Source organism: Streptopelia decaocto (assembly GCF_964273445.1).
Source record: "Streptopelia decaocto genome assembly, chromosome: 4".
Lineage (NCBI taxonomy): Eukaryota > Metazoa > Chordata > Aves > Columbiformes > Columbidae > Streptopelia > Streptopelia decaocto.
In genome coordinates this window covers 78,281,601-78,301,144 of record NC_138658.1, presented here as the reverse complement: position 1 = coordinate 78,301,144, position 19,544 = coordinate 78,281,601, and the positions used below count along the sequence as shown (strand labels likewise).

At 74.3% G+C, this 19,544-nt stretch overlaps 4 protein-coding genes across 20 annotated transcripts; 3 read left to right on the top strand and 1 right to left on the bottom strand.

Annotated features, from left to right (window-relative positions):
• Positions 1 to 579: 579 nt before the first annotated feature.
• On the bottom strand, positions 580 to 5,150 carry TTC31 (tetratricopeptide repeat domain 31). Of its 7 annotated transcripts, none has more exons than XM_082051605.1 (17): positions 4,978 to 5,150; positions 4,705 to 4,766; positions 4,518 to 4,581; positions 4,186 to 4,427; positions 3,895 to 3,978; positions 3,640 to 3,708; positions 3,369 to 3,536; positions 3,155 to 3,286; positions 2,997 to 3,060; positions 2,626 to 2,801; positions 2,406 to 2,547; positions 2,158 to 2,259; positions 1,998 to 2,091; positions 1,718 to 1,829; positions 1,439 to 1,513; positions 1,167 to 1,269; positions 580 to 1,037 (listed from the first exon to the last, which is right to left on the bottom strand). In XM_082051605.1, the coding sequence occupies exons 1-17, from the start codon at positions 5,096 to 5,098 to the stop codon at positions 598 to 600; spliced, it is 2,250 nt and encodes a 749-aa protein (XP_081907731.1). In that variant the 5' UTR covers positions 5,099 to 5,150; the 3' UTR covers positions 580 to 597. The 7 variants fall into 7 exon arrangements, 6 of the variants coding, with proteins under 6 accessions (XP_081907731.1, XP_081907732.1, XP_081907733.1 ...); XM_082051606.1 differs by having other exon boundaries at positions 1,998 to 2,088; XM_082051607.1 differs by having other exon boundaries at positions 782 to 1,037; positions 2,626 to 2,716; positions 4,978 to 5,138.
• Positions 5,151 to 5,235: 85 nt separating this feature from the next.
• On the top strand, positions 5,236 to 11,186 carry CCDC142 (coiled-coil domain containing 142). Of its 8 annotated transcripts, XM_082051598.1 has the most exons (11): positions 5,236 to 5,488; positions 5,820 to 5,934; positions 6,384 to 7,793; positions 7,898 to 7,984; positions 8,151 to 8,309; positions 8,391 to 8,539; positions 8,960 to 9,103; positions 9,219 to 9,333; positions 9,418 to 9,595; positions 9,661 to 9,872; positions 10,901 to 11,186. In XM_082051598.1, exons 1-11 carry the CDS (start codon positions 5,441 to 5,443, stop codon positions 11,167 to 11,169), a joined length of 2,886 nt encoding a protein of 961 aa, XP_081907724.1. In that variant the 5' UTR covers positions 5,236 to 5,440; the 3' UTR covers positions 11,170 to 11,186. The 8 variants fall into 8 exon arrangements, with proteins under 8 accessions (XP_081907724.1, XP_081907728.1, XP_081907727.1 ...); XM_082051602.1 differs by lacking the exon at positions 8,151 to 8,309; XM_082051601.1 differs by lacking the exon at positions 8,391 to 8,539.
• Positions 11,187 to 11,289: 103 nt separating this feature from the next.
• Positions 11,290 to 16,169, top strand: LOC309439264 (programmed cell death protein 4-like). 4 transcript variants are annotated; one of them, XM_082051615.1, is made up of 11 exons: positions 11,290 to 11,450; positions 12,339 to 12,615; positions 13,097 to 13,194; positions 13,274 to 13,387; positions 13,618 to 13,839; positions 14,256 to 14,353; positions 14,413 to 14,527; positions 15,358 to 15,465; positions 15,530 to 15,634; positions 15,697 to 15,836; positions 15,936 to 16,169. In XM_082051615.1, the coding sequence occupies exons 1-11, from the start codon at positions 11,397 to 11,399 to the stop codon at positions 15,985 to 15,987; spliced, it is 1,383 nt and encodes a 460-aa protein (XP_081907741.1). In that variant the 5' UTR covers positions 11,290 to 11,396; the 3' UTR covers positions 15,988 to 16,169. The 4 variants fall into 4 exon arrangements, with proteins under 4 accessions (XP_081907741.1, XP_081907740.1, XP_081907739.1 ...); XM_082051614.1 differs by having other exon boundaries at positions 15,530 to 15,836; XM_082051613.1 differs by having other exon boundaries at positions 15,358 to 15,634.
• A 182-nt stretch (positions 16,170 to 16,351) lies between these two features.
• Positions 16,352 to 19,435, top strand: MOGS (mannosyl-oligosaccharide glucosidase; the record flags this gene model as incomplete). The annotated part of the gene is made up of 4 exons (XM_082052064.1): positions 16,352 to 16,691; positions 17,038 to 17,249; positions 17,321 to 17,514; positions 17,609 to 19,435. The coding sequence occupies 4 exons, from the start codon at positions 16,352 to 16,354 to the stop codon at positions 19,317 to 19,319; spliced, it is 2,457 nt and encodes an 818-aa protein (XP_081908190.1). The 3' UTR covers positions 19,320 to 19,435.
• Positions 19,436 to 19,544: the final 109 nt, after the last annotated feature.

Genomic DNA, 19,544 nt, shown 5'->3' with positions numbered 1-19,544 from the left:
GGGTGCTCCGCGCTCCCGCTGCTGGGTCTCCGGCACCCGCGCCCGGGGCTCCCCGGGGCAGCGCGGGACGCGCGTGGGGCCGGGAGGGCGCCCAGCGCCGCTCCGCACCGGACCCGCCCCCGCGCGGGCCGAGGCCGCCCCCTGCTGGCCGCCGGTGGCGCCGCGCGGGGCCGGTACCAGGAGCGGTGTGAGCGGTGCGGTGGGATGGAGCCGCGGGCCGGCCCCTGGCACCGACCTACCGGAGCCCCGGCGGGGCCGGCTTGGCACCGGGAGCTGTAACGGAGCTCAACGGCAGCGCTGGGCGCCTCAGGGGCACAGAGTCGGTCCCGGAGACAAAACCCACCCCGGCATGGGAAGGAGCCCTCGGCCCCGCAGAAGAGGGGGAGGGATGGGGAGGGATGGGGAGGGATGGGGAGGGATGGGGAGGGATGGGGAGGGATGGGGAGGGATGGGGAGGGATGGGGAGGGATGGGGAGGGATGGGGAGGGATGGGGAGGGATGGGGAGGGATGGGGAGGGATGGGGAGGGATGGGGAGGGATGGGGAGGGATGGGGAGGGATAGGACGGACAGACAGGCACCACTGGCTCTCAGTTTTATTAAAACCCCAAATGAGGTACAAATCCACGAAGGGGCCGAGGGGCACAGCCCCCCCAGCAGTGGTATGAGGAGCTCCGGGGGGTCACAGACTCCCCCAGCCCCACGGGAACCTTGTGGCCCCACGCAGGTGAGCCCAGCGCAGCCCCCAGGGCAGCCCCGCAAGGCACAGGCACGAGAGGCAGCGGGGGGGCAGGTCCCGGGGGGGCAGGTCCCGGGGGGGCAGGTCCTGCTGCCCACAGAGGGAAAGGCACAGGCAGGCGCTGGCTCGGGCCCCAGGAGCTGCGGTGTTGGGGGGAGCACCAAGCCCCTCTGGCTACAGGAGCCCCCCGGGGGGGGCACCCACCTTGCCACAGGGCTCGGGGTGCCGGCGGGGGGCCGGGGTGGCGTGGGAGGGGTGCTTGAGCTGTAGCACCAGCCGGCTGCCCTCCAGCTCCGCGTCCTGGGGACAGGAGGGCAGGGGGAGCGGGCAGCGCTGCCCCAGGGGGAGGGACAGGAGGGGCAGCGCCCAGGACAGACACCCCCAGCACCCCCCGCCCCGGAGCTGGGGGGTCAGGGCGCCCCCGCTCACCTGCATGGCTGCATATGCCGCTTCTGCCGCCTCCTTGTGCGTGTAGTTGACGAAAGCGCAGCGCCGCTCCGGCAGCAGCCGCAGGGACCGGATCTCCCCAAACCTGCGGGGGTGTCAGCACCCACCCCAGAGGCTCCCCCGTGCTCCCCTCACAGGGTTTGCCCCCCAGGCCAGGAGCCCCAGGGAACGGGGCAGACAGAGGGCTGCAGGACAGCAGGAAGGTGACGCGGGGCGGGACAAGTACAAGGCTGGGGGCTGCGGGGTGCGCTCACCGGCTGAAGGAGCCCTGCAGAACCTTCTCGCTGATCCTGGCAGTGACATTCCCCACCCAGAGGGGATAGCAGTCCCTGCAGAACCGCACCAGTGGCACCGGCAGCCGGCGCTGTCCCACACCAACCTGAGCACTCCGAGCGCTAGGAGCTCTGGGATCCACCCAGTCCCGCCCAGTGCCCCCAGTGAGCGCCGGCAGCGTCCCAGTGGGGCAGGGGGCTGCCCCGGCAGTGTCCCAGTGGGGCAGGGGGCTGCCCCGGCACTGCCGGCCCCAGCGGTACCTGGCAGGGTGGGTGGGGGGCAGTGGCTGGGGGGTCACAGCTCGGCCCTGGCTCCTGCAGCTCCCGAGGCCACTCGTGTCCTTGGCCTGGCAGCTCCTGCTCGTGCGTTCCCCTGCCAAGAGATGGAGACGGGCTCAGGTGGCTCTGGGGGCCGGCGCAGCCCCCACAATGGCCGCCCCCAGCCCAGCGTCCCCCGAGACCACAGCCCAGCTCCCACACTCCCCCCTGCTGCCAGCTCTGCCAACAGCTCCAAAGCAAAACCGGCACCGAGGCCCCTTACCAGAGGGAGGCAGTGGGCACGGCTCTCCAGCCTCCAGCAGGGGCGGGGACACGGGGACCCCCCCCGGGCTGCTCCAGCCACGGGGGCCGTTCTGCTGTGGGGGGACAGGAGGTCAGGCCCCGTGGGGCGGCAGCGGGGGAGGAGCGCGCCGGGGACTCACCGGCAGGAGGGCCCGGCAGGCCGACAGCTGCGCAACCGCCTCCGCGTTGGCCCCGTCCCGGCGCAGCAGCTCCTCGAAGGCGCTGGCGGCCTCGGCGTAGCGCTGGGGAGAGGAGCCGAGTCCGCTGCCTGCACGGCCCCCGGCACCCCCAGCCCCACGGCCAGCCCCACTGACACCCCACAGCCCCACGGCCAGCCTCAGGCTCTAGTCCACCCCGCAGCCCCCGGCCAGCCCCCCATTCGCGGTACCTGCAGCCCCCGCAGCGCCTTGCCCTTGCGGAAGAGCCCTTTGGGCCAGCCGGGCTGCAGCCGCAGAGCCGCCGTTGCGTCCCCGAGCGCCTCCTCGTAGCGCTGCAGCTTCTCGTAGCAGTAGGAGCGGTTCCCAAAGAGCCTGTGGGGACGGGGGGGTCGCTGCGGGCACAGCCGGGACGTGGAGCCCCCGGGGCCGCTCCCCAGCTGCGCCGCTCACCGGTGCTCCCGGGGGTTCAGCCGCACGGCCTCGCTGAACGCCGCCACCGCCTCGGCGAACCGGCCCTGCTGCGCAGCCTCGGTGCCGCGGGCTGGGGGGACAACACGGCCCGCTGCCGACCCCCCGCCCGGCCGGGGAGCGGAGCTGCGGCCCCCGCGCGGTGGGGACACGGGCATCTGCTGGGGACGAGCAGAGGGGAGCGGGGCCGCGGAGCCGACTGCGGCTCCACCGTCACCCGGTCACCAGGGAAAGGCACCTCGGGGCCAGCCTGGGGCCACCAAGGTGGTGAAAATCAGCGATGGCAAGGGGACCGGCACAGCCCCCAAGCCCACCCCCCTCCTCTCACTGCCAGGGGGCCCCGAGGCACTGACCTGCGAGAACCAGGCTCTGCTGCACCGCGCCGGCGTCCGGGGGTGCTGGTGTGGGCTCAGCTGCCTGTGGGGCGGGCAGGGGGCAGCAAGGGCTCGGGCAGGGGGGGCAGTGAGACCTGCACTGGGGGGGCAGGTCCCTCCCCAGGACCCCAACCCACCTTCCCCGGCGCCCTCTTGCCCGGCTCCGCATCCTGCTTCCTCGGCGGCTTCTCCTTCCCGGGCACCGGCAGCCTCACCCCCGCTTTCTGCCGGGCTTTGCAGACGAAGGTGCAGCTCAGGTCCAGCTCGTCCTGGGGGGCCGGGGGCGCAGGCTGGTGAGGGGTCAGAGCCCCCGGCCCACCCGCAGCGCAGACCCGCACCAGGAGCCCTCACCTCCATCTGCTCTGCCCCGGCCCCGCGGCCTCCGCGCTCCTCTCCCGAGGACTCCGCGCTGTCCCCAGGGCACAGGGAGGGGCTGGGGCCCGGCGAGGCCTCCCCCTCCTCAGCATTGCTGCTCTGGGGGTGCCCAGGGCCCGTGGTGCTGCTGGGGAGCAAGGAGCTCTGGAAGGAGATGGCGGCGGTGAGACGGCAGCCCCGGCAGCCCCGGCAGCCGCCTCCCGCAGTCGGGCTTGGCTGGGCGTGAGGAGCGGGCACAGGCACCCACCGGCTCGGCCTCCCGCTGGCTTTGCAGCTCTTGTCCCAATTTTTCTCGTTTCTTCCGGTCTTTCTGCTTCTGGAAACCAGAGCAAGCTGTGAGCAGCGCCCGGCAGAGCGGCACAGAGCCCCGGCCGCAGCCGCGCCGGCAGGAGCGCAGCCCAGGCCCCGGGAAGGCTGCTCCCCGGGGACGCAGCCGGGCTCCGGGAGAGCAGCTGCGGGCACGCTGCAGGCGGGCAGGGCCGCTCCTGCGGGACACCATCACCTTCTTCTTCAGTTTCTTCTTCTCCGCCTTCCTCTTCACCCGCTCCTCCTCGGCCACCAGCTCCCGCGCGTTCCTGTCCGCTTCCTGGGGGAGCGACGCCGTGAGTGCCGGCACCCGGCACTGCGCCGCGCCCGGACGGCGGGACAGCCGCGGGTGTGGCGACGGCAGCGACGGCAGCCCCGGCAGCACTGCCAGCGCCCGGCACCCCCGCGGCTGGGAGGACAGGAGGGGCCGGAGGACGTGACGCGCTGAGCAGGGTGCACCGCGGGAGCGGGGGCAGGTCCCCCTCACCTCGGCCGTGAGCCGCTGTCCCCAGGGCGCGGGCAGCCTGCGCATCTTCACCTCCAGCGCGCTGGGCGGGCGGGCGGGCGGCTCCTCCAGCAGCAGCGACTTCTCCAAGGCACAGAAGTTGAAGGCGCTGTCGCTGTCGTCGCTGGAGATGTCCCAGTGGTGCCTGAAGTCGACCCACTGCTCCTCGTCCTCATCCTCGCTGGGCGGCTCCAGCCGCCGGGGGCTGTACCAGAAGCCCAGGTCTGCGCAGAGAGAACCGGGGCCGTTACCGGCAGCTCCCGAGCACCGGTGCCCCCAGCAGCCTCCCCGCCCGGGAACTCCTCCCGACTCACCGGAGGCGTCCCAGGGCACGGACGCGTCCCCCGCCGCGCTGGGCTTTCCCGGGCGGGACCCGGCCTGCGGCGGCACCGGCAGCTGGAGCGGCGGCACCGGCCCGGGGGAGGCGGCGCTGCCCCCCGCGGGCCCCCGGCGCTGCAGCCGCGCCCCGCCCGGCCCCGCCGCCCCCCGAGCCCCTCGTACCTCCGGGCGGGCGCGCGGGCCGCGGGCGGCGCCGGGCGGGCGGTGCCGGGGGCAGAACGGCGCTGCGGGGAGCGGAGCCGCCGCTGAGCCGGCGGGAACGAAACCGAAACGCGGCGCTGGGGCCGCGCTGGCCCCGCCCCGCCCCGCCGAGCCCCGGCCCCGCGGGCACCCCCGGCCCCGGCGGGCCGGTCACAGCGCGGCTCCCGCCTGCGGGACCCGGCCCCGCCGCCCCGGGACCTCCCGGTCCCGCTCCCCGGCCCCCCAGCCCCGTACCGCCGCTCCAGCCGCCGGGGCCCAGCGCGCAGCCCCAGGGGCAGGCGGCGGGGGCAGCCCCGGCCCTGAGGGCCGCCAGGCCCGGCCAGGGCGAGTCCCGCGTCCCGCCCGCGCCCCGCATCGCCCGGGCACCCGCCGCCCGCGCCGGAAGTGGGGCACGGCGCGGGAGTGCGGGACGGAAGTGGGGCATGTGCCGGATGAGGCTGCCCGGCCGCCATGCTGGGTGTGGGCAGGACGGCGGCCCGTGAGGCCCGTACCAAGCAGCGCCGGGGCTCCGCGTGCCCTCCCGCCGTCCCCGCCCTCCCTCAAGCCGCGGGCCCGGCCGCCTCGCGCTGCTCAGGACCTCCCCTGCACCGCGCACCGCGGCGCTGCCCTCCAGCGGGTCAGTCCTGCCCGCTCCTCCGGATTAGCGCGGGCGCGGCCTAAGCCTATTTCCTCCCGCCGCCCCCGGGGATGGCCCAGCATGGAGGACGGCAGCCCTGAGCGTCGCGGCGGGGAGCCCTGCCAGCAGGTGAGGCCTCGAACGGGCGAGGAGACCCCTAGGAGATTCAACCCGCGGACAGCCGCCAGGCCTTGGGCCCGGTGCCGCCGCCCGGCCGGGAGCCGCCATTCCCGGCACGGGGGTCGAGGCCGCTCTCGGCGTCTCCTTGACAACGGCCCCCGCCGCCGCGGAGGGGGCGTGGCCTGGTGGGGGCGTGGCTCTGGAGGCGAGACTCCGCGCTTGGCGGCGGCGAGGGGCGGGGTTACCGCGGAGGGGGCGGGGACTGGGCAGGATGCCCCGCCTCCTTGGCCGGCAGCCCCGCCCCTTCCCCGCGGGTCCGACCGGTCGCGGTCTGCCGCAGGTGGACGAAGGTGACGGCGCCGGTTTGAGCGGCCTCGTCCTGCTGCTCCTCACGGCCCGGCCGGCCCCGCCCGGCCCGAGCGATGGGGCTGCCCGCGGGGAACAGGCCGAGCCAGGTGAGGGGCTGCCCGGGGGGGCGGAACCCGGTGGTGGGACCGGCTCCGGGGGGTCTCTGGGACAGCGCCGGGGGGCTGATCCGCCCATCGACACAGCCCCGCGGCAGCCGGGGGCTGGAAGGGAAGCCCCGCTGGGGTACGGCTCCCTGAGGGGTGCAGGTGCGCAGGGGCAGGACAGGTGACGACAGTTGCACGATTAATGTCATTAACGTGTGACACGTACCTGAGCGCCGCTGGCCGCGGCAGGAGCAGGAGCAGCCCCTGGAACGGGCCCCATGCCCAGCAGGGCCGCGGGCTCCCGGCTGCCCGTGGGGGTCTCAGCAGCGGCGCTGGCGGGGCCGGGGTGGCCGCGGGCGGTGGGACTGTCCCGCTGTGCCCCCCAGCTGTGGGGCAGGGCCGGGGTGGCCGGGCCGTCCCGGTGCCGCCCCCAGCGTGGGTCCTGCCCGCAGGCAGCGGCTCCCTGGGCGGGCTGGCGCGCTCGCTGCAGAAGGCGGAGGCCAAGCTGCGCAGCTGTGTCAGCCCCGGCCTGCGGCGCCTGCTGCCCCTGCGGCCCCGCCAGCGCGGCGACGGCAGCGACGACGAGGACGAGGAGGAGGAGGAGGCGCCGGCCCTCCCAGCGCTGCTGGAGCTGAGCTTCCCGGGGCTGCGCCGCTGCCTCTGCATCTGGGAGGATCCCCGCACCGAGACCTTCCGCGGCCATGTGCGGCCCCAGCCCGGCGACGACGGCGCCTTCTCCCGCCACCCCGTGCGCCCACGCGTGGCCGAGCGCGGGGCCGCCCTGCACGCCCTGCTGCGGCACCGGCACCTCCTGCGCCTGGCCCGCGACTACGCCCGCCGGCTCCAGGCCTCCTCCGCCTTCCTCCGCCGGCTCCTGGCCCTGCCGGAGCAGCCGGAGCCGCCGGGGGCCGCGCAGCGGCTGCGGGGGCTGTGCCAGGAGCTGCAGACGCACGCCGGGCACTGGAGCGCGCTGAGGCGGCGGATGCGCGGTGACCCATGGCTGCGGCCGCTGCTGCTGCGGCGGCACGAGTCGGTGGCGCACATGCGGCGGGCGCTGCTGGTGCTGGCGCTGCACGCCGCGCGGCTGGCCGAGCGCCATGCCGAGGCGCGGCTGCGGGGGCTGGCACGGGCCGGCGCCCCCGCCCCGGCGCTGCTCTCCGACCTCTTCCAGGGCCTGGAGATCTACAACCAGGTGCTGGGTGACCTGGTGCTGGAGCTGGGTATCGCCGGCATCACCGGCTGCCACCACAACACCGGGGACGGCTCCCACGCCTTCTCGGCAGCCAGGGTGCTGGTGGTCCTGGCGGCCGAGCGGGGCCGGCTGGTGGCTGAGCGGCTCCGGCCCCTCCTGCAGCCGCGGGATGGGGGTGCCGGGGCGGAACACGTCTGCTGGGAGGACGCCGTGGTGCCTTGGCCCCCGGAGCGCGGGACCGCGCCGGCAGCGGACGTGGGACCCTCCGGGCGGGAGGAGCCACCGGGCCTCGCCGGGGAGCTGCGGGCGCTGTGCCGGGATGACGAGGAGCTAATGGGCCCCGTGCTGGGGGCGCTGGTGGCCTCGGCCGACAGCCTATGGCACCACCTCGTCCACGAGCCCCCGCAGGAGGGGCCGGCGGCGGGGACCCCCGAGCCGCCGGGGCCGCGGGCAGCCGGGCCGGGCGCGGTCACCGCAGCGAGCCCCGCGGGCTGGAAGTCGGTGCGCTGGCTGGACGCGTCCCGCGCGCCGGCGGCCGCGGCCCTGCACGCGCAGTACCGCCCGCTGCTCTGGGCGGCCGCCGGCACCGCGCTGGGGCAGCGCCTGGGGCTGCCGCACCACGGGACGGGCGCGGCCGCGGCGCTGGAGCTGAGCCGGGCGCTGGCCCAGGGTAGGTGGGGGCCGGGGGGCAGCGGGTGGCGGCGGCACCGAGCAGCTCCCTGGGGAGCCGCCGGCGCCGCCGTGGGGTGCGCTGGCCTCACCCCTCCCCCGCAGCCCCCGTCCCCCCGGAGTGCCAGGAGGAGCTGGGGCGGCTCTGCCTGCGCCTGCTGTGCCGGAGCGTCCTCCGCGGCTGGGAGAGAGGTACCGGCTGGGACGGGGGGGGACGGGGCGTGGGCTGCGGGTGCAGGCGTGGGGCGGGGGGTTCAGGGTATGGGGTGCGGGAATGGGGTACAGGTTGCGGGGCAGGGGATGTGGGGTTTGTGGTGCCGGCAGGAGCGGCACAGGGCGACTGACCGGTGTCCCCCAGACTTCGCCCGCGCTCTGGGCTCGGCTCTGTCCGACAAGTGCTCGGGGGAGCCGGCGCCGGTGCCGGTGTGCAGCCGCACGGCGCGGTGCCTGCAGCGGCTCTACCCGGCCCTGGCCTTCGCCCTGCGCTGCCTGCGGCCCCTGCCCGCCGGCCCGCACGGTGAGTGGCGCCTGGGGGCACCTCCGCGCCGCCCCGCCCCGCCGGGTGCCGCCCCCGCTGCCGTGACACCCCTGTCCCCAGGCCGCCCCCCCTGCCTGCGGCTGCAGGTGCTGGGCTGCTGCCTGGCCACGGCGCACGCTGCCTGCACCTGGCTGATGGGCAGCGCCTGCCGGCACCTGGCGGCCTGGGCCGTGCCGCAGTTCCTGCTCGTCACCCAGGGGGACCTGCAGGTACCCGGGACCGGGCTGCAGTGTGGGGCTGGGGCTGGCTGTGGGGCAGGGATTGCCTGTAGGTCTGGCTGTGGGGTTGGGACTGGTTGTAGGTCTGGCTGTGGGGCTGGGGCTGGTTGTGGGGCTGGCTGTGGGGCTGGTTGTAGGTCTGGCTGTGGGGCTGGGGCTGGTTGTGGGTCTGGCCGTAGGGCTGGGGGCTGGTTGCAGGCCTGGCTGTGGGGCTGGCTGTGAGGCTGGGGGCTGGCTGTGAGGCTGGGGCTGGCTGCAGGGCTGGCTGTGGGGCTGGCTGTTGGGCTGGGGGCTGTTTGCATGGCTGGCTGTAGGGCTGGGGGCTGGCTGAGGGCCGGCTGTGGCGCTGGGGCTGGTTGCAGGGCTGGCTGTGGGGCTGGGCAGGGCTCCTCTCACCCCTCGTCCCCCCAGCTGCTGCAGACAGAGACAGACCGGCTGGTGGTGCTGGTGAGCGGGACCTTCCCGGAGCCTGGGGACACCCCCCTGCCCCCTGTCCTGTCCCCCCCGGAGCACCAGCTGTGCCGGCAGATCCGCTCCACGGCTGCCAGCATCCAGGTATGGCCGCGCCGAGCCGAGCCGTGCCGCAGTGGTCCCGCCGCAGCTGGGCGCGCCAGGGAGCCGCCGGGTGCCGCGGGTCCGCCGTGCCAGTGCGCTGTCCCGCTCTGCGCAGCTGTTCTCGGGGGACGTGCTGAAGATGTTCTCCAGCGACTGCAAGCGCATGTCGGCGGAGATCTTCGGGCAGACCATGCCGCTGGGCAAGCACTGGAGGGTCGGCCTCCGCGCCGGTGGGTCGCGCTGCCGCGGAGCCGCGGTGCCGGGGCAGGGCTGGGGGTCCCCGGGCCGGGCTGAGCCGAGCCGCTGTCCCCCAGACGTGCCCAGCTCCCCCAGCGCGTACGCGGCGGCGGCGGCGCAGGCGGTGCTGGGGCAGGTGCTGCAGGTCGCGCAGCTGCTGCCCCGCGACGCGCAGGCGCCCGCGCTGGCCCGGGTGACCACGGCCTTCCTGGAGGCCTGGATGGACCACATCCTGGCCCAGCGCATCAAGTTCAGGTAGGGCGGGGGCCGGGGGGCGCGGCGGCGCCGCGGGGCCGCGCTGAGCCGTGCCGGTGCCCCAGCCTGCAGGGCGCCCTGCAGCTGCGGCAGGACTTCGAGCTGGTGCGGGAGCTGCTGGGCTCGGAGCGCTACGGGCTGGCCCCCGAGACGCGGCAGTCCCTGCTCGCCCTGCGCGTCTTCCAGCAGATGGACGGCGCCATCCTCTGCCTGCTGCAGCAGCCCGGGGGGGCGGCCGGCGCGGCCCCCCGCCCCTGGCGCTCCCTGCGCCGCTGCTGTGAGTCACAACGGGACGGGATGGATGGGACAGGGGTGACAACGTCCTGCACTGGGGTCGGGGCAGCCCCCGGCGTCAGTCCAGGCTGGGGATGGAGGGACAGAGAGCAGCCCTGAGAAAAAGAACATGGGGTGTGGGGGGGTGAAGAATAAGACGTGACCCGGCCGTGTGCACCCACAGCCCAGAACCCACCCGTGTCCTGGCTGTGTCACCCGCAGCGTGGGCAGCAGGTTTGGGGGATCCTGCCCCTCTGCTCCGCTCTGTGAGACCCCCCTGCAGTGCTGGGCCAGCTCTGGGTCCTCAGCACAGACACACATGGAGCTGCTGAGAGGGGCCAGAGCAGCCCCAGGAATGACCCGAGGCTGGAACAGCTCTGCTGGGGACAGGGGAGAGGGCTGGGGGGTTCAGGAGGAGAGGAGAGGAGAGGAGAGGAGAGGAGAGGAGAGGAGAGGAGAGGAGAGGAGAGGAGAGGAGAGGAGAGGAGAGGAGAGGAGAGGAGAGGAGAGGAGAGGAGAGGAGAGGAGAGGAGAGGAGAGGAGAGGAGAGGAGAGGAGAGGAGAGGAGAGAAAGAAGGTAAGAGAAGAGAGAGAGAGAAAGAAGAGAAGAGAGAGAGAGAAAGAATGGGGACAGAGTTTCGAGCAGGGCCTGTTATGACAGGACAAGGGTGATGGTTTTAGACTAAAGGAGGGAGATTTAGGCTGGACATGAGGAACAACTTCATTATGAGAAACACTGGCCCAGGTTCCCAGAGAGGTGGTGGATGAACCATCCCTGAGACATCCCAGGCCAGGCTGGACGGGGCTCTGAGCACCCTGAGCTGGCGCCGATGTCCCTGTCATGGCAGGGGGGGCACTCAGGGGACCCAAACCCTGTGTGGTTCTGTGGCTCCACGGCCACGCTGGCCCTGTCAGCTGGTGTTGGGGACAGCGTGGTGGTGACAACATCTGCCTCTCGGGGCGGGGGGGGAACGTCCAGGATCCCCAGCACAGCTGCGTGTTCACCCCTCTGACCCCCATCTCCCCCCCCAGGCTCAGACCACGGCGCCCACCCCCCAGACCCACACCCGGGCACCCTTCACGCCCTGGACGCCATGGAGCCCCCTGCACCGGGGACCCCCCCGTTGTCCCCTCCCGCTGCCGAGGCACCATCACAACCGCACCGCGGTGTCCCCGAGTCCTACCTGTCCCCAGAGCCCTATCTGTCACCCAGCCAGCAGCAATGGCTGGCGCTACGGCTGCACCGCGCCCGCCGCTGGCGCGTCCCCGGTTTGCCGTGCGTGGGGAGCCCCGAAACCTGAGCCAATAAAACCAGTGTCCCCATGTCTGTCCCCATATCTGTCCATGGCTCCCGAGCCCGGGTCGACGGGGCTTCGGGAGCGGCCGAACGGCCGCTCCCGAAGCCCCGTCGACCCGGGCTCGGGGGCCACCGGTGTCCCCGTTGTGACTACGGTTCCCATGATGCCGATACACCCGGTCACTTCCGCCGCGGGGCGGAGTCGAACCGCGGTCCCCGCTGCCGCCCGCTATGGCCGCGTCCGCCGCCGCCGCCCCCCCCGCCGAGCGCGGCCTCTTGGCCACGGCAAGTGCCGGCACCGAGTGCCCCCCCAGTCCCGTTACCGGGGATGGAGCCCCGGTTGGGATCGGTGCGGCGGAGCGGGGGCGGCAGCGGCGGAAACGGGGGGGCTGGGGGTCCCAGGGGAAGCTGGGGGTCGCTTTGGGGGGGTCACGGAGGAGGTCAGGGGCACTTGGGGGGGTCTCAGGGGGTGCATGGTGGGGATCCTATGGGGGTTCGGGGGTGCATGGGGGGCCTGGAGGTGCGTGGTGGGGTCTCAGGGGGTGCTGGGAGAGGCTGGGGGTGCCAGGGGTGTGTAGTTGGGGTCCTATAGGAATGCTGGGGGGAGTCAGGGGGTACATGGGGGTCTCAGGGGAGGTTGGGGGTGCATGGTGGGTCCCGTGGGGGTGCTGGGAGAGGCTGGGGGGCACTTGGAAGGGGTCCCTGGGGGTTCCGGCAGAGGCTGGGGGTACACGGTGGGGTTTCCATGGGGTCCCAGGGAGGTCAGGGGTACATGGTGTGTTCCAATGGGGGTGCAGGGGGGTGGGTCAGGGGGCACATGGGGGTCCCAGTGGGGTCAGGGGTGCACACGGGGTTCCCATGGGTGTCCTGGGGTGGGTCAGGGGTGCACGCTGGGTTCTCATGTGGATCTTGGGGTGGGTCAGGGGGTACATGGGGGTCCTGCTGGGGTCCAGGGGTGCACACGGGGTTCCCATGGGGGTCCCAGGGAGGTCAGGGGCACACAGTGGGGGTCCCGGGGGACCCCAGGGGGATCAGGGGCACACGCTGGGTCCCACGGGGGTCCCAGTGAGGTCAGGGGCACACAGCGGGGGTCCTGGGGGACCCCAGAGGGGTCAGGGGTACACACCGGGGGTCCCGGGGAGGCCGTGTCACGTCCCCGTGCCCGGTGCGCAGGGCCCCCGCCCGGTGGGCGCGGAGGAGGAGGAGGACGGGGACGAGGAGCTGCTGGGGGCCGGGGGTCCCCGCGCCTGGACCCCCCAGGAGAAGCTGCTGCACGAGGCGCGGCTGAGGGCCAAGGCCAAGCGGCGGCTGCGGCGCACGTCGTCCCGGGACCCGGCGCGCGAGTCGCTGGGCGAGGGCGGCGAGCCCGGCCCCGAGCCCGGCAGCCCCCGGGGCCGGGCCCACGACCGCCGCTCCCGCTCCGGCAAGGGCCGCGGGCTCCCCAAGAAAGGTGAGGGGCTGCGGTGGGGGCAGCGTCCCTGCGGGGCTGGGACCCTCCTGTGTCCCCATGCCTCTTGTGTCCCTGCGGGGCTGGGACCCTCCTGTGTCCCCATGCCTCTTGTGTCCCTGTGGGGCTGGGACCCTCCTGTGTCCCCATGCCTCTTGCGTCCCTGTGGGGCTGGGACCCTCCTGTCCCCTCCATGAGGCTGGGACCCTCCTGTCCCCTCCACGGGAAGCTCCATCCGTCCCCTCCTGAATCCTCCTGGGGCTGGGACCTTCCTGTGTCCCCCAGGGGGCTCAGACTGGGACCCTCCTGTCCCCTCCGCTGGCTGGGACCCTCGTGTCCCCTCCATGGGCACCCCATAAAGCTCCATCACTCTGCATCCCCCGTGGCGCTGGGAGCCGTCCCAGAGCCACAGGCTCAGTCCCCACCCGGGGGGCTCCCTGGGGACCCCAGGCCGAGCCCCCGCTCACCCCTGTGCCCGGTGCAGGCGGCGCGGGGGGCAAGGGCGTGTGGGGCGCCCCCGGCGTGGTCTACGGCGACCAGGAGCCCGACGCCCGCAACCCCAACTATGACGAGGCGGCTCAGGTACGGCCCAATCCCTGAGCCCCCAGCCCCCGCGGGGTCCGGCATAGGCACAGGGGGTGACATTGTCCCGTCCCCACAGGGGGACACAGTTTACGCCACCGTGGTGCCCGAGCTGGAGGAGGGGGAGCTGGAGAAGAACGTGCAGCCCATGGTGCTGGAGTACTTCGAGCACGGGGACACCCGCGAGGTCATGGTGCGTGGGGGCTGCGCTGGGGCCCTCGGGGGCATGGGGGCCCTCAGGGACGAGGACCCTCGGGGACGGAGTGGGCTGGATGGGGGAGGGGGTCCCCTGGGGACAGGCATCCCGGTGACCCTTGGGGATGGGGAAGGGTCCCTGGGGGGCGCCGAGCACCCCGTGGCGGGGGGACCTCTGTGGGGCAGGAGGGGGGTTCCCGGGCCGGGGTGACGGTTCCGCGGGCGCAGGAGCTGCTGCGGGGGCTGAACCTGGGCGCGCGGCGCGCGGCGGTGCCGGCGCTGGCGGTGGCCCTGGCGCTGGAGGGCAAGGCCAGTCACCGCGAGCTGACCTCCCGCCTGCTGGCCGAGCTGGTGGCCCGGGCGCTGGCCCCCGAGGACATCGCCTGGGCCTTCGACAAGATGCTGCGCGACCTGCCCGACCTCATCCTCGACACCCCCGAGGCCCCGCAGGTGCGGATGGGGACAGGGACGGGCGGGGGACACGGCCGTGCTGGGGACACTCTGGGGGGACACGCTGTGCCGGGGGCCATGGCTGTGCCAGGGGGTGACATGGGGGGGCCATGGCTGTGCCGGGGGTCATGGCTGTGCCAGGGGGTGACATGGGGGACCATGGCTGTGCCGGGGGGTGACGTGGGGGACCATGGCTGTGCCGGGGGTCATGGCTGTGCCAGGGGGTGACATGGGGGACCATGGCTGCTCTGGGGGGGCTGTGGCTGTGCTCGGGGGTGACATGGGGGGACACACCTTGCTGGGGGGCCGTGGCCATGCCAGGGGCTGGTGAGGGGGTCATGGGTGTACCGGGGGGACACGGGCACGCTGGGGGACTGTGGCTGCGCCGGGTGCCGGCGCTGACGCCGTGTCCGCAGATGCTGGGCCAGTTCATGGCGCGTGCGGTGGCCGACCGGGCGCTGCCACGGGACTTCCTGGAGCGCTACAGGGGGCGCGTGGGCTGCCAACACGCCAGGTGAGCGTCGCCCCCCCCGCGCCCCCGCGGCCCTGCAGCCCCTCACCCCCGTCCCGCAGGGCCGCCCTGGACCGCGCCGCCGTCCTGCTCCGCGTCGGGCGCGACGTCAGCCGGCTGGACAGCGTCTGGGGCGCGGGGGGCGGCCAGCGCCCCGTCAAGCACCTCGTCAAGGAGGTCAGCGCCGCCGCGCCCCGGCCCCTCACGGCGTCCCGTCCTGTCCCCGTGTCCCCCGGACTGTCACTGCATCCCCCATCCCGTCACCGTGTCCCCTGGTCCTGTCCCTGTGTCCCCCATCCTGTCACCGCGTCCCCTGTCCCGTCACCGCGTTCCCTGGTCTTGTCCCCATGTCCCCCGTCCCATCACCACGTCTCCTGTCCCATCACCGCGTCCCCTGTCCCGTCACCACGTCCCCCGTCCTGTCACTGCATCCCCTGGTCCCGTCACTGTGTCCCCCATCCTGTCACTGCATCCCCTGGTCCTCTCCCCGTGTCCCCCGTCCTGTCACCACATCCCTTGGTCGTGCCACTGTGTCCCCCTGCGGCGTCACTGTGTCCCCCGGCCCTGTCACCGCTCCCCCTGCTCCATCCCTCATCCCTGCAGCCCCTGCCTCCAGCTGTCTCCTGGATGTCCCCTGCCGCGTCCCTCTGGACGTGACCCCAGCGGTGTCCCCACACATCCCCATGCCCACCCAGGGCACTGGTGACCCCCGGCTCTCCCTGTGACCCCCCACCCCAGCTGTCCCCACGCTGTGTCCCCACACTGTCCCCCTGTGCGCCCTACATGTCCCTGCAGTGCTGTGTCCCCGTGTCCCCATGCTGTGCCCCACGTGTCCCCTCAGCCCAGTGTCGCCATTGTCTCCATGCTTTCCCCGCTGTCCCCGCAGCCCGATGTCCCCATGTCCCTATGCTGTCCCTGCTGCCCCCGCGTGTCCCTGCAGCCCAGTGTCCCCACTGTCCCCACGCTGCCCCCGCTGTCCCCGCAGCCCGCTGTCCCCCTGTCCCCAGATGAACCTGCTGCTGCGCGAGTACCTGCTGTCCGGGGAGGTGTCGGAGGCCGAGCAGTGTCTGCGGGAGCTGGAGGTGCCTCATTTCCACCACGAGCTGGTGTATGAGGTGAGGCCGGGGGGCCCGGGGGGCCCGGGGGGTCCCGGCGGCCGCGGTGACGCCGGTGCCGCAGGCGGTGCTGCTGGTGCTGGAGGGCTCGGGACCCGTGGAGCAGATGGTGACGCTGCTGAAGGTGCTGTGGGAGTCGGGGCTGGTGACGCTGGACCAGATGAACCGGGTGAGCGCGGGGCCGTGGGGGGCGGGGCGCGCCCCCCCCGGGCTGACACCGCGGCCCCCCAGGGCTTCCGGCGCGTGTTCGAGGAGCTGGGGGACATCAGCCTGGACGCGCCGCGGGCGCACGGGCTGCTGGAGCGGCTGCTGGAGCGGTGCCGCGAGCGCGGCGTCGTCACCCGCGCGCTGCGGGACGCCTGTCCCGCCAGGTACCGGCGCGGGGGGGACCCACATCCCCTCTGTCCCCCGCCAAAGGGGGGGACCCCGTGGCCCCTCCATCCCCTCTTCATCCTCCTCCTCCTCCGCAGGGGCCGCAAACGCTTCGTGAGCGAGGGCGACGGGGGACAGGTGAAGCAGTGACGGGGGACAGGTGAAGCAGTGACGGGGGACAGGTGAAGCAGTGACGGGGCTGCCCCGGCGCTGCCGGCGATGGGGGGGCCGAGTCCCGCCGTGGGGCAGCCCCCCCGGCCTCTGGCTTGTGCCCGGGACCCCCGCCCGGCCGCGGGGCCGGCCAAGGGACACAATAAAGCGGTTTCCAGGGAGGCGCTGAGCCCGGTGTGTGTGTGGGGGGAGCGGGGGCTCCGTGTCCCCGCGGGGCGGGTTTGGGGCGGGGCGCTGGGAGGACCGAGCGTGCTGTTCCTCCTCCGGGCCGCGAGGGGGCGCATCACCGCAGCCCGCGCCGCTCTGTCCGTCGCGCCGTGATGACGAAAGGGCGCGACGGGCCATGGCGGGCGAGCGGCGGCGGCGCGGCGGGGACGGGCCCCGGGAGCGGCCCCGGGAGCGCGGGGCGCGGCGGGAGCGGGAGCGGCCGCGGGGGCCGGGCCGGGGCCGCGCGGCGCTGCTGGCGGGCGCGGCGGTGGCGCTGGCGCTGGGCCTGGCGGCGGCCGCGGCCCAGTGGAGCCGCTGGAGCGCGGCCGCCCGGCTGGTCACCCCGCACCCCGCGGCCCCCGCGCTGCCCCCCGGCGCCACCGGCCCGCTCGCCGCGCCGCGGCTCTTCTGGGGCACCTACCGCCCGCACGTCTACTTCGGCATGAAGACGCGCAGCCCTCGGGCGCTCGTTACCGGTGAGGAGCGGGGCCGGGGGCTCCGCGCTGCCCGTCCCGCCGGGGCTGAACCCCCGTTCCTCCGGGGCTGACCCCCGTTCTGCTGGGGCTGACCCCCATCCCTCCGGGGCTGACCCCCGTTCTGCCGAGGCTGACCCCCGTTCCTCCGGGGCTGACCCCCATCCCTCCGGGGCTGAACCCCCGTTCCTCCGGGGCTGACCCCCGTCCCGCCGGGGCTGACCCCCATCCCTCCGGGGCTGAACCCCCGTTCCTCCGGGGCTGACCCCCATCCCTCCGGGGCTGACCCCCATCCCTCCGGGGCTGACCCCCGTTCTGCCGGGGCTGATGCCCGTGCCGCGGTCCGCAGGGCTGATGTGGCTGCAGCAGGGCGGGCAGCTGCGGCACGGCTGCGAGCAGAGCGACGGGCTGGAGCGGTACGGCTGGCTCATGCACGACGGGGAGAACTTCGGGGTGCAGGAGATTCGAGACGGGGGGCTGGTCCTGAGAACCGAGTTCGTGAAGCGGCCCGGGGGGGAACACGGCGGGGACTGGAGCTGGCGCGTCACCGCGCGGACCGAGGTGAGCACGGGGTGTGCCGGGGAGCCGGGGCGGCAGGGCTGTTCTCACCTCCGCCCGCTCTCCCTCCGCAGAGCGTGGGCGGCCCTGTCCCCCTCCTGTCCCTCTTCTTCTACGTGGCCACGGACGGGCAGGGGACGCTGCAGCCGCAGCTGGAGAACGGGACGCGGCTGGCGGCCGTGACGGGGACAACGGAGGAGCTGGGGAGCTTCACCCTCACCTTCCTCCCACCCACGGCGGAGGGCGGGGAGGACCCCAAACACGCCAGGTGCTTTGCTGAAGTGTCCCCTTTGTCTCCATGTCCCCTCTGTCCCCTTGTCCCCAACGCCCCCTTTCCCCTGACGTTCTCTCTCCATTCACAGCTACAACTACCTGGACGCGGCCAGCCCGGGGCTGCACCGCCTGACCGAGCTGGTGCGGAGCAGCCTGAGCAGCCGCTTCGTCTTCTCTGCGCCGGGGCAGCAGCGCCGCCGCTTCTTCGCCGTGGACGCCGTCCGGGGGCCGCCGGGGGACCCCTCACGTGGGCGGCTGCTGCTGCACCAGGTGACGCTGGAGCCTCCGGGGACGCTGGAGGTGACGTTCGAGTCGGGCAGCGCGGCGGCGGGCCGGCCCGGGCGCCTGGCGGGGCGGGCGCTGTCGGCGGAGCTCTCGCGGCACGCGGCCGCCTTCGAGCGGCGCTTCGAGGAGACGTTCGGGCTGGGGCGCAAGGGCTTCCCCGCCCCGCAGCAGCGCTTCGCCCAGGCCGCGCTCAGCGAGCTGCTGGGGGGGGTCGGCTACTTCCACGGGCGCTCGCTGGTGCAGGTGCCGGGGCAGGAGCAGCCGGTGCCCGGCCCCGAGGCCGCGCTCTTCACCGCCGTCCCGTCCCGCTCCTTCTTCCCGCGCGGGTTCCTGTGGGACGAGGGGTTTCACCAGCTGCTGCTGGGCCGCTGGGCGCCGGCGCTGAGCCGGGACATCGTGGCGCACTGGCTGGACCTGATGAACGCCGAGGGCTGGATCCCGCGGGAGCAGATCCTGGGCGAGGAGGCGCGGGCCAAAGTGCCGCCCGAGTTCGTGCTGCAGCACAGCGAGACGGCCAACCCGCCCACGCTGCTGCTGGCGCTGGAGCGGCTGCTGCCCGACGCCCCCCAGCCCTTCCTGCGCCGCCTCTTCCCGCGCCTGCGCGCCTGGTACGACTGGCTCAACCGCACGCAGGCCGGGCCGCTGCCGCTCACCTTCCGCTGGCGCGGGCGCGACGCGCAGCACGAGCGCTTCCTCAACCCCAAGACGCTGGCGTCGGGGCTGGACGATTACCCGCGCGCCTCGCACCCCTCGCCCCAGGAGCGGCACCTGGACCTGCGCTGCTGGATGGCGCTGGGCGCCCGCGTGCTGGCGGCGCTGGCCGAGCGCCTGGGCGAGCCGGCCGGGCCGTACCGCGAGGCCGAGCGGGCGCTGAGCGACAACGCGCTGCTGGACGAGCTGCACTGGGCACCGGAGCTGGGCGCCTTCGCCGACTATGGCAACCACAGCGCGGCCGTGGGGCTGCGCTGGCGGACGGTGGCGCCCGCGGTGCCGGGACAGCCCCCCCCGGCGCCCCAGCTGCTGCGGGAGGTGCGGGAGCCGCCGCGGCCGCAGTTTGTGGGGGCCCTGGGCTACGTCAGCCTCTTCCCGCTGCTGCTGCAGCTGCTGCGCCCCGACTCGCCGCGGCTGCCGGCGCTGCTGGCCGCCATGCGCAGCGAGCGGCAGCTCTGGACGCCGTTCGGGCTGCGCTCGCTGGCGCGCGACAACCCCTTCTACCTGCAGCGCAACACCAAGCACGACCCGCCGTACTGGCGCGGCCACGTCTGGGTCAACATCAACTACCTGGCGCTGCGGGCGCTGCACGGCTACGCCGGGGCCGAGGGGCCGCAGCGGGAGCGGGCGGCCGAGCTGTACCGGGAGCTGCGGCACAACCTGGTGAGCAACGTGTACCAGCAGCACCGGGACAGCGGCTTCCTGTGGGAGCACTACAGCGACAGCACCGGCCGCGGCCACGGCTGCCGGCCCTTCGCCGGCTGGACCGCGCTGGTGGTGCTGGCCATGGCCGAGGACTATTAGGGCTGGTGCGGCACGGGCAGCTGCCTGTGCTGTTGGTCTTTCTCAGGTGCAGGGGGACGCACAGAGCCCCCCCAGAATAAACTCCACCCCCATGGGCTAGCGCTGCCTCTCTCAGGTCTCACGGCTCCGTTCTGCGCCGGGATAGCAGGGCCTGAGCGGCTGGGGTCCCCGTCCCCTCCCTGGATTGGGGTGCTCAGCTCAGCCCCGGTGCCCCCCGGTGCCCCC

Excerpts from the sequence above, each read along its gene's own strand:
- TTC31 (XM_082051605.1), bottom strand. The coding sequence starts at position 5,098 with ATGCGGGGCGCGGGCGGGACGCGGGACTCGCCCTGGCCGGGCCTGGCG. Across the intron at positions 2,092-2,157 it reads CCTGCCGGGCCCTCCTGCCG|CAGAACGGCCCCCGTGGCTG; the intron begins GTGAGTCCCCGG and ends GTCCCCCCACAG. Across the intron at positions 1,514-1,717 it reads CCCCCCACCCACCCTGCCAG|GGACTGCTATCCCCTCTGGG; the intron begins GTACCGCTGGGG and ends GCGGTTCTGCAG.
- CCDC142 (XM_082051597.1), top strand. The coding sequence starts at position 5,441 with ATGGAGGACGGCAGCCCTGAGCGTCGCGGCGGGGAGCCCTGCCAGCAG. Across the intron at positions 5,935-6,383 it reads CGGGGAACAGGCCGAGCCAG|GCAGCGGCTCCCTGGGCGGG; the intron begins GTGAGGGGCTGC and ends TCCTGCCCGCAG. Across the intron at positions 9,873-10,900 it reads GCGCTCCCTGCGCCGCTGCT|GCTCAGACCACGGCGCCCAC; the intron begins GTGAGTCACAAC and ends CTCCCCCCCCAG.
- LOC309439264 (XM_082051612.1), top strand. The coding sequence starts at position 11,397 with ATGGCCGCGTCCGCCGCCGCCGCCCCCCCCGCCGAGCGCGGCCTCTTG. Across the intron at positions 11,451-12,338 it reads AGCGCGGCCTCTTGGCCACG|GGCCCCCGCCCGGTGGGCGC; the intron begins GCAAGTGCCGGC and ends CCCGGTGCGCAG. Across the intron at positions 15,837-15,935 it reads CGGGACGCCTGTCCCGCCAG|GGGCCGCAAACGCTTCGTGA; the intron begins GTACCGGCGCGG and ends CCTCCTCCGCAG.